This window comes from Metopolophium dirhodum, chromosome 8 (assembly GCF_019925205.1).
Source record: "Metopolophium dirhodum isolate CAU chromosome 8, ASM1992520v1, whole genome shotgun sequence".
In the NCBI taxonomy this organism is placed as follows: Eukaryota; Metazoa; Arthropoda; class Insecta; order Hemiptera; family Aphididae; genus Metopolophium; species Metopolophium dirhodum.
Window position 1 is genome coordinate 35,367,338 of NC_083567.1, and position 12,272 is coordinate 35,379,609.

The window sequence follows — 12,272 nt, forward strand, 5'->3', positions numbered from 1 at the left end:
ATGGTCTTAAATACTTTCACATTTACGTAGGCAGCGCAGGCAAAAATATATATTTACACACAACACATTTTACGTCGGCGGCGGTATTGTAGTGTCTCGTTTATAAAACACAAACATGGTCAAACAAACTGCGATCTCTATATTATTATTATGTTATATATCTATATCATTTTGTATTATTGTTACACTTTTATCATTATTATTTACGTTCGTGGTAAGGGTATGGCATACTGCGGATCAACTAATTTATTAAGAATACTGCAGATCATCTACACCATTAAATATGATATACATATTTTGTACATCGGTAAAACATCGTTAAAATTTATTGTACTTAACCGTGCATTTGTACGTAGAAATCACAATTTACAAAACACGTAACATAATTTTATGATTTAATATTTAAGTAGAATATACATTATACACTTTATGGGTATCCATTAAAAAAATATAATACAGGCGTTTCTTAATTGCTCTCTGACCTCAACTGCCATAATCTAATAACACGCGACGATGTAAGATTTCATAAGCAAAATTCAGTTTTCGAAAAAATGTCATCTTGCGAGAATTGTTTGAGATATTTTTACGTCGGTGGCTAAATGTAATATATTTTATTGTGTTTGGTCCTGTCAGGAGATCAACAACGTTTTTAAGTGATTTACAATGTTTAAATGTCTCGCACCATTTGTAGGAATAAAGGCGGGGTAGTACACCTGATATACAAATGCCTTATCATTGTATTATTTATATCCGTGGCGGTGAAAAGGTATCGTGACGTGTTTTTATCAATATCATTATTGGTGGATTGGAAATAAAGTGGGACTTCTTCTAATTTTTATAGCAGCCCGACGGAAGGGTTGTTTGTGGGATTGGCACAACTCATTATCGGGATTTAGATGTTTAATACATTCATACGTTTTTATTATTCTTTTACTTACTTATATTTGATATTCCAGTTATTTTTTATAGATTGATTAAATACATATACCTACATATTATATATTATGCGGTGTTATTACTATGGATTTGGAGGTGCAAACATCATAATGGTAATATTGGTAATACATTATTAATATCAGTTTTAACCAATATAGGAAGAGCATACTCCCCCCTAAATCAAAGACAAAAAGGTTACAAGTAGGACAAACATTGATTTTTTTTTATAACGGCTGGTTACGATTTGTTCTCTCTTTATATAACTTGGAATGAAGACGCTTCATTCACATTTTCATTGCTAGCTCTCATTATTATTATTATCACCCGCGCCCGGGAATCGGATCGAAAACCACCGTTGTCGAATGTACGAGAGCGCTTCCGAATTATTCTGATACAGAGGTATTGTTAGCGATTATTATTATATTATTATTTCGACTGCAAATGAGCCACACCAACGACCAACGTACACGTTCCGTATCTTTCGACGGGATCTACCCAATTATTATTATAACCTATATTATAATAGATGAGACGTATATTGTGTATAATAGGTATATATACTATATAAAGCACGTTGTTCGAGTTCGAAGGGCATATTGCTATCTGTGAGAAAGTAGTATTATAGTTCGATTATTATTATTGTTATTATTTTGCTGTGTGACGTTTTCACGATGCGCGCACCTTTCGCTCGGTGGCGTTTGATTTGTATAGAACAATAATAACATAATATTATATTATTTAAATGGGCTTGTTGGGTATATTTTCTAGAACCGACTCTCGTGACGACGTCTATTGTAATTACCACGAAACGATAAAAGGCGGCTTTGGTCGAAATCATTTCGGGGGGGCGTCTGTATTTTTACGGCCGCAACAACACAATAATCGCACCTTTATCAATAATAAAAAAAAAAATATATATAATATTTTGTTTATTACGCTCGCCACTCGCTTAAATATGTATATTATATATATTTACATAATATATTATAAACTCATTGATCGTATCGGGAGAAAAAAAAACTAGTTTCGTAGAATATTTTCTTCCTCTTTCTCAGCGCTCTTTTTCTTCTTCTTCTTCTTCGAGCCTAGGCGATAATGCGTAGTATCCCTATATACCTACGCCCTACGGTCTACCTACGTATACCGTGTATATACCTAACTACCTATAAATAATGTGTATACTCCCAGGCCTATAATACTCGCGCACACTGCGATCGCATCCACCGTGGCCACATTATAAACACATTTCGACCTTCGATGTCTGTCACGAGACAGATGTTGCTCTCGGTGTCCGTGACCCGGTCCTATAAACACAATATTTCTGTAATGATGATTGTGGAGACACACGCACACAAACATATATATATATATAAAATATTATACGATAAAATCGTCGATATTGCGTCAGACATTGTGGGTATTGATCGTACCAAATCGATTTGGCCGACCGCAGAATTTTTTTTATTTTATTAGAAATCTTAAAAACTTACTTAGAATCATAATATGATAATATATGATGTAAAATATGACATAATGTACACATAGATTATATCAAATGTAATTAAAATAACTTAAGTTAATTCAGCCTTTTATGTATCGTACTTCAAATATTTTGTAGAAATCTTTAAAATATAATGTATTTCAGAAACGCTAATTATATCCATAGAAGTATGGAGCATACATATAAATAATAAAAAGAAATAATAATAATAATATGATGTATTTAAATAAATAAGTTTATATTCATTAAAGTGCGAAAAAAATTTCAAAGAACGATTAAATACAAATTTGGCATCGGATATATCCTTTAGGGCTTACTCCTGAAGTATTAATCTTCATTTATATATATTATATATTTAAGCATTTAACGCATATCTATATAATATTTATTACTGTATTATTGACTGTATATAGTAATCCTTTTGAATATTTCGATAAGAACTTTAAAAATTAATTTATCACTATGTTCATTAAAGACCGATAGTAATATTTGTTTTAACTTTATTTTTCATTTATAATAAATGTTAATTTGCTTCTAACCTCATTAATCAACTTCAAAACATTGAATTCATTTTTGTAAAGAAAAATCTCCGCTTTTTTATTTGCAGAGTATAGAAACTAAAAAAATATTACGTTATAAGTAATTATCATTATATTAGTGATACATTTATTTTAATATTAAGACCGATACCAATAACTGCGGCCTATGTAAAAATGGCATCGCCAGGAGAAGTATAATATAATAATGCAGTACTATAATATTTGGATGAGGTCCTACATAAAAAAATAATAATAATAATATTAATAACAACCGTTATTAGGGCCTCGAGGTGTTTTCAGTGAAATATGTTATATTTTCTATTCGGACTAAAATCATATTAATATTATTATTATTCGTCATCACCATTTCCAAAGCTATATTCAGTTGTGTGAAAATACGATGTACACGTCAGCTATGTACTTTACTATGCACACTCAACGGAAACCCATTAAAATATGTATATTATATTTATATATATAGTGCGTGTGTGTACGGAGAGTGCGTTATTGCGTACAGATAGAATATCGCTCGAGGCGAATATTTAATTAGGAACCTTTTGTGTATTGAATTTAATTCGGTTTGTGTATTTTAAGAAAAATATTTCAATAAACTCCACCGTCGCCCTAACCATAGGGTTCATCTGACACCGCACACAACCTCGATTTAACGTATTTACGGTTAATTTACAGTGTATTATATTATAATACATATTTCATCCATCGCCATATTATATACCTACTCAAACATCAAACGTGAACGTGTGAGCATATATTATAATGTAATCATATACATATACCTCGTTTTAATTTCCCATCGCGTTCGAATGCATCGTAATATATAATAATATTATACACGCTCGGGGCTATAATATAAATTGATGTTTGGGGTCGGTGGAGGGTGCGCGGGATTTTCGTCTGAACATCTTGTCGGGATTGACTGATCACATCGTTTTCGTTTTTCCCGCTAAAATAGAAACTCTACGACTGTCGCCGCGTTCAATCGGCTGTTGCCGTCGACCTGGACAAATTAAGAGGACACCTGTACGTGCTGGACAGCGGATATGACAACGTCAAGTGTCAACCGAAAATTATCGTCTATGACCTGAAGACTTACAAATGTGTACGTATACATTATATAAATATTATTTCGATATCACTTCCAACTTTGTCGGATATATTTTTCGTCATAAACTGAAATACGGTACTCGAAAACAAAACAAAATTAGGTGGATGTATTATAGATCAGGTGGTACCTATGCTATTTTTTTTTTATCTTTAAAAATCAAACAACATTATGTGACCAATAAATCATAGTTCAGCTGATGTAAACTTATTTACATAGCCCATGTACATTTCCAATAGTAATGTTAATATTAAAATTAAAATAAAACAATACAAACGTTTTTAACAATACAAAAGAGATTAACATCTCTATTTATTTTTTTTATAATCAATCTACAATAAACGATTCTAAGCAGTGAGCGAAACTAGGTTGGAAACATAATATTTTATGAAAGAAAACGAAACCTAATAATAATAACCTTACCACAAAATACTCAATTTGTTTTTATCCAAGATAGCAAAATGTAATCTCATTTTAGTAATATTATAAATAAGTAATAACCAATGAGAATTCCAAGTTTCTAGTTTATACATTTTGAGTTGTGGTAAAAAAAAAATAAAATCAATAATATGAAAAACGGGTGTGTCAGAAATATTGGAACGTTTTTTTGTGGTTTACAATTTATATTTTTCTAATGAATTATATAAAAACGTATAAGTAAATCAAAATAACGTTCTCTTAAAAATTCTATCTACATCCGATCTGCTATGTGCCAAAAATTATGAGATTTGAGACAAGAAAATTCGATCAATGCTTTTATCTAAAAAAAAAAAAATATCACATATACATATTACATTTTTTATTATTGTTTAACTAATATATACATTCCGATCGCTTTCTTTAGAAACCATAAATCACGAAATTCAAACATTTTGGTGGGAGGGAGGGGGAGTTATTGGCCACTCAGAATATCACCAAAACCTCTCTTCTGGCTTACCTATATACCCACAAATTATAGTATTATTATCAGATTGTTGTTATTGTCACACATAGATACAGTCGGTGGAACTCGGGGGGCTCAACGGCTCGGGACTAGCCACGCTGGTGGTGGATGCAAGACCGTTCAAAGGCGAGACGAAGGTGTACGTGGGCGACGATCGCGGCGGACATATCACGGTGTTTGATCCGGACAGGAGCGTTTGGTACATGGTCGCATTACGCATCCAGAACCACGGCGGGACAGTTATACAGCAGGACTACTACGGACCGGAAGTCGACCCGGATGTGGCTGCAGAATGCATCGCTGTCTTCAAGCGTCAGTCGTCCGTGTACTTGACGTCGAGGCGCTCGCACGACTTGTACACGGCTTCGTTCAAGGATCTCCGGAATTTGACCTCTTACATCACGCCTAGCATAAAGGTATATTATACGCCAGCCCGCCTAACTATATAACACTCGTCCGTATGGCGACAGAATAAAACGGGGGTCGCCGTAAGGGTATAATCGCAATATCAAAAAACATGCGGGATTTAAAGTATAATCCGTAAGTTCGTCAGCCGTTGGTTGACTTATGACGATTAACGCGTAAAAGAAAGTTTTTTGGATTTCGGCTATGTACGTGTCAAATAGAAACTAGGTTAAGAAAGTCAAAGTAGTGTTTATTCAGCTGTAGCTCATGAAAAATAAATAACAAAAGCAATATACATCAATAGAATTATTTACTCGTTTTCATTAATAAAAAAAAAAAAAACAAAACAATATTCCTTTGTTTTAAAATAATTTGTTTATTATAAACTAAACATCCTTACAGTAATACTGTATTATGTACCAATTCGTTTTATTCATATGATAGATATTTTTAATTTTTAAAGAAATCAAATAATAAATCGCTTAGAAAACTCGATGCCGTTACATAATATATTAAAAACTAAGCCCTCCCCTAAAATGTTATCCCAGTTCCATCGCTTTATTCGTTTAACATACCTACCTTCTCTTATATCCTTTGCTCGACCGTTTAAACCGTCTAAACCTACTTACCTACAATACGTCGAGTAAATATATGGGTGCGCTTATTACAACGAAACGCTACACTGTATTTACGCGCGCGCGTTTAATTAAAATTACAACGCGTTCGTAATAATTATACTGTATTATATGATATAATAACTATTTTTCCCCTTTTTTAATAGTGTTTATAATATCCGCACACAGCGTGTTCGTTTTATTCCCGCACACAGGCCATCACCCCGAGTCACCGTATTTAATTCGTTAAATTCTTACGGAAACGTAGAACCTCCAGTCGCCGCTATCGTAGTCGAAACGACTTGAGACTAAATTAGAAAATTATTGTCTTCGCTGCAGAATGGTGACGTACTTCCGGTTGGATTGCGAGTGCACTGGGAAGGCGTCAAGCTGGGCGTTTCGGGCGGGTTTTACGCTGACATACAGGGTGGTCTCAACTACGTGTACACCAGAGATTTCGTGGCGGTCAGGTGAATATAAATAAAACAATATCATTTAGGTATATTCGTATATCATTATGATAATATTATCATACGCGTGGTTGTTGTTCGTCCCCGACGGACCAGCCTCAATATAGTACTGCAAGGGTGTTTCACCCTGCGACCACACTATACCCACCTCCCACAAAAACGTACATGTTGCATACACTTGAACACTTAAAATCAATAATTCAACTTAAAATACGTTTTCTAAAACATTATGGCAACTCTGATTATCATATAATAATAAGCATTGTCGCAATGGCATTTGCAGGTTCTTACGAAAACACAAGACCGAATTAATTTTTAATTTTTCAGCCATTGTGACGCATGCAAATAAATACGTATGGACGAGACACCCCGTTAGGAGTACGTTAGCAATTATTGTAATGTACTAATGTACGATGTCATGTGTATGTATGTTGTGGGCAATGTACAATATACAAATTGCCGGGGAAATATTGAACCACGAGTACAGACAAATTATTTTTCATGCAACATTTCTTATTAACTATCTTATTACCAATAATTACATAGGATAGTAATATCTATTTATGAAAAAACAAAAAAAAAATTGAATTATCCTTGTATTAGGTATTACCTAATTATTATATCCTGAATATTTCAAAACAATTATAATAATGATAATAATTATATACCTACTTAATATTGATGAAATAACATTGTACGATTTAAATAAATAAGTTATTATTTACTATTTTATTGAGATTAATTAAAATTGTATTATTATTACCCATTCATTTGTACCTTTGTAATCGTACATAATTAAATGGCACTTAGAATAATTGAAAAGTCTGTCTGCTTTCTTACAATTGCATTTATTTGTCTTGCAAAGTGCATCAATATTGGGTTTATTTAATTTATTTAATTATTTTATTTGTTTTTTAAATATTCATTATACCTATTATGACAAAATGAATAATCATTATTGTAAAATATTCAGAACATAATAAATAGGTAATAATTAAATTATAATTAATAATGAATTCATTAATTCTTTTTTGTTTTTTCCATCAATATTATAATATAACTGTTAGTAATAGTACATTTCATACAAAATATTATGCAACATTGCCACACCTATACATAATATAATATACAGAATTTCTACAAGCCAACGACTTACTCGAGTTTACTCGTACCTATATTATTTTATATATTTTATAATATAGATTGAGTATCATGACGGGCGGCGTACCGGTCGCAGCGGAAGACCATAAGGTGCTGTTGCAGTCATATGACCTGTTACCGGCGGTCACAAAGATTTTCACGGACAATACGAATTATAGGCAGGTGTGGGCCCTAAACGCTATGCCCAACGCGGAAAACCGACACCTGGTCAAAATCAATACGTTATAAACATTGTCATCAGTATGTGCACATAAACAATATAATATTCTACACTACATACACATAGTATCTGGGAGAATGAGACAATTTACATGAGAAATGTCGTCAACGCCTCGAGATACACGCTGTATAAACAAGGAGATCCACCAAGCATGCTCACCGCTTCACCCTTATTTTTCCTACGTAATAATGAATTTATCAAAATTCTGATTCCGCAAATTTTAATTATACTTAAAAGTTAATAGGACGTAACACGAGCATATTTTGTTGTCTCCGTCTTACAAGCTAGTAACATATAGCAAATGTATACTCAGCAGATGACCTTTAGCTTCGTTATTAGTTTAAAAATTAGAGTGAATCGATCCATTATTATGAAACTTGATGGTGAGAACATTATCTGTGTTTGTATGTGGGTTTTTTACGATGGTTAAATTTTTTAGCAAGTTGTGCGTATATAATATATAGCGTAAACTAAAAATGTTCATAACTCACTTAAAAACTGAATTAACGAAAAAAACCTACAATCAAACACAGATAATGTTCTTAAAATCAAGTTTTATAAGTATATTTTTAGACGAACAAAGCTAAACGTGGTCTGCTGACCGTACATTTGCTATGTTACGCACTTGTAAGACGGAGAAAACAAATGTCAATGTTACGTCCTATTAAAGACCATATTTTCTAGTACTTATGTTTTTTTTATGCCATTAAGGATTGTCCTGTGACGATACAACTATACAATACAACTTAATACGTTTGGTGAGCATACTTGGCGAATCATCCTGTATATATTATAATTGACCGTTATATGCGGATATAGACGACGTTCGTTAACTGTAGACATAATACCTATAATATACTATATAGTCGTATGTATTATTATGTCATCCCATATAAGTGTTAATACATATAATGAATATAACCATCACCGTTTACAGTACTTGTACATATATTAGACTATAAGAGGTACCACGTGAAACATGGTGATTAATATTTTATTTAACTGAATACGCTTATAATTATCCAAGTAGATTTTTGGTACTTAGTTTTAAAAGCATAATTTTACAAAGAATTACATTTTTACAAAAAAAAAAAATAAATATAATTATTATAGTTTCTAATTGTATACCTAGAGGTTTTGTATGTTTTTTTAGTTTTATAATCAGAAAAACAACATTTTGCTGACACAATATATTACTGAGCATTGAATAAATGGTTTTTGTATTAGTAAGACGTATATTATTTGAATCGCTAACTGTAGAAAGGGGATAGGTCCATTTTTTTTATAAGTTTTCAAAAGAGACAAAAAACGAAATCATAATATGTCCCTTTTTTGTAGTAAACTGAAATTTTCAAACACTATATTTAGCGTTTGGATAGTCGTATTTGACTCGTTTCTGCAGTAATCGATGTATTTACGCGTGTTTAATGAAAAATGATGACAAAATCGAAATTGATAAAAATGGACTTGTCCCCTTTCTGCAGTTAGCGATTCATTTAAAGTTTAGATGAAGAGTTGTGATCTACAATCTAAATTCCGCTCAGCATATTTTGCTTTAAATGTTTATTAATAATAAATAATTGTTCGTTAACAAATAACAATATTATCGTGTTATATTATGTGGACATTAGACTTATATTTTTATAAGTATTTTCAATTACCTACAAAAAGCATAATTTAATTGAAAAAATACAGAAATTGACGTGTAAAAATGAGTGTAGTCAGGTAAATGGTTCACCCCGTATGATATATTATTTACGTAGGTATGGTGGGTATACATATGATACATATTATATTATGCTGAATGCACAGACTGTGTGGGCGGGTATATGCCCGTATGTCATAGATATATATTTATATAAATCTACTGTAATATATTATCGAGTATACGGCAGCAGGTTAAGGGGAGTAGGGGAGCGTAAATGAACTAAATCAAAGGATGTTTTCGTTTTAATTATATGCGAAATGAATACGAATTTAATGTGTTAAGTTTATATGACAAATATGTAAGTGCCAACCTATATATTATATTATACAACAATAATACAACATTATACCTATACATAATGTAATAAATGAAATATGAATACTACACTACGTGTAACAGTTGGTATACATCGTGCGAGCAGGTAAACATCAAATTATATAAAATATTATAACGTATTTATTATTTATGCCAGTACGCACCATCACCATCCCTGTGATATAACATTACATCAATAAATGTAGTTTTTCAACATCAGTAATCTATAAGAAAATACAAATTAACGCATAGGTTTCATTTCATATAGATTACTGTGGAAAAAACAGCACTTACACAGGCTTCATAATATCTACATTGACCTGCCACAGACTAAGGTAATTATAGGGTGATACGGGACTTTCGGGACACTCTGTTCGATGGAACTATAACTTCCACTTTATAGATCTCATCTTAATTCACTTGATGTTGTATGCTTGTATGCTCAACGTACATATAGGTACATATATTTATGAACTTTGAAACTTTATATTATCTGTATCATGTACATTTTTCTATAAATAAATTATGAAGTTGCAATTTTTTATTTTATTGAATTAAGTAGTATAATATACGTGGATATAAACTCTTATCTTTATGACGACGAAGTCATAAAAAATACTCAGTTTCCCTGCTCATTATACGTAAAATGTTCATTGCTTCCGGGTACAAAAAAAAATCTTCTGGAAAGTATTGTGCTTATGGAAATTCTGAAATCCAATAACCCCCCGGATACGCTTATTATGTTAAAGTATTGCAAAATGAAAATCTACTCTTAAACGTCCGCTCATTATTGGTTAAATCCGCCTTGAGCCAGGTAGTTAGGTGTAATAATAGCATTTTGGGATACAATTGTTATATAGACCTAACTACCTAAATGATTTAAGTTTTTATGATTTATTTTTATAATTATTTAGGCAACAACATTTCTGTTACGATAAATTCTATTAGTTGCAACACGTAGGTGCAAAATAAAGTTAATAACATATTTCAATGATAAAGTTTTTTGTAATTTAGCGTTTATAATGATATTTACATTAAATTATGATGGGTGCCGCGTAATATATCATTAAAGTGGTTAAAAATAAGTTTTTATAAACAATTATTTACGTTCCACAAATTTATTATGGGTAGGTATAACGATATATATATTTTATATATAGGTAGAAAAATATTTATTATAAATATTTAATATTTTTCTTATGTTACTAACAATAATGAATTTTATTATTTTAATAATAATAAATAAACAAAGGTCTTCAGGTACCTATGTATCGTTTTAATGGAATTCATAGTATAATACTTTGGGGGTAACTACATACATTATTTACAAATTTAGATATTGTTTAAAATTAAATTACGTAAAAGGTTATTTTATCATTCGAGGAGAACATTTATCCATTAGGTGCAAATGTGCAATACAAATTGTTATTTTTTAATTTTAAAAGATTATTAATGAAAGTACTTAGGTACCTACATAATATTATAATATATCGATCGAATTCTGTAACAATAATGTTGTAACTATAGGTTGGTAATGAAAACAAATCCAAGTAAATCAATTTTTAATATTTTCAGTTTAGTTTAACATTATGTGAGTCTATTGAATATTTTTTTAGGAGCTATTCGTAATTTTTGAGAGGGCATGGCATAGTCACTCAACTATTTCAGCTACTATTAGTTGAGATTCATGTCCATAATCTATATCCAATGTTCATAATTATATTAATTATCTGCAGATTTGAGTTAATAGTTATAACATATATGTAACTTATAATATATTTATATGGTATAAATACACAGCTTTATCATAGGTATCTGGCTAATTGAATTAAAAACTTTTCCGTTTTAAATGCTAAAATTGAAATAATTTCTTGGACCATATTAACGAGATTTATTTATTTAAATTATTAAAGTTTAAAAAATTTATTATTTTACTAACTAGATTTCCGGTTAAAGGAAAACCGGAGAAATGCTGGTTATTGTGTTATAGACCCATAGACCCCATATTTGTAACATCAGGGAAGATGTATTCCGTAGAACCAGAGTGGCGTCTAAGTATCGCCGAACTATAACAATGAAAATTATCGTATAAATTCATAAAAATATAGTTATAACTTTATAAGATAACTTTATTGATATATTAGGCATGCATAGACTCGTAGTGCCAGAACAATTAAATCACAAAATAATTTTGAAAATAAATCTTAAAATATTGGGTTACATAATGTAAGTACGTGCTTTTCCTATCTAGGAGAAAACTTCATTTATAAAATGTTGTTTAAAAAATTTTGGGTACACAGTTTTATGGAACTTCGCCTTATGCCTGTAAAATATGTT

General features: G+C 31.0%; 1 protein-coding gene across 1 annotated transcript in view; it reads left to right on the forward strand.

Annotated features, from left to right (window-relative positions):
- The window catches only part of LOC132950507 (uncharacterized), a 34,354-nt gene extending 24,794 nt beyond the window's left edge, over positions 1-9,560 (forward strand). Inside the window, exons 2-5 of the mRNA XM_061022006.1 lie at positions 3,950-4,096; positions 5,093-5,458; positions 6,401-6,531; positions 7,734-9,560. Of these exons, the coding sequence (XP_060877989.1) occupies positions 3,950-4,096; positions 5,093-5,458; positions 6,401-6,531; positions 7,734-7,920 (831 nt within the window). The 3' untranslated portion in view covers positions 7,921-9,560. The remainder of the gene's footprint in view (positions 1-3,949; positions 4,097-5,092; positions 5,459-6,400; positions 6,532-7,733) is intronic.
- The last annotated feature ends 2,712 nt before the right edge of the window (positions 9,561-12,272 follow it).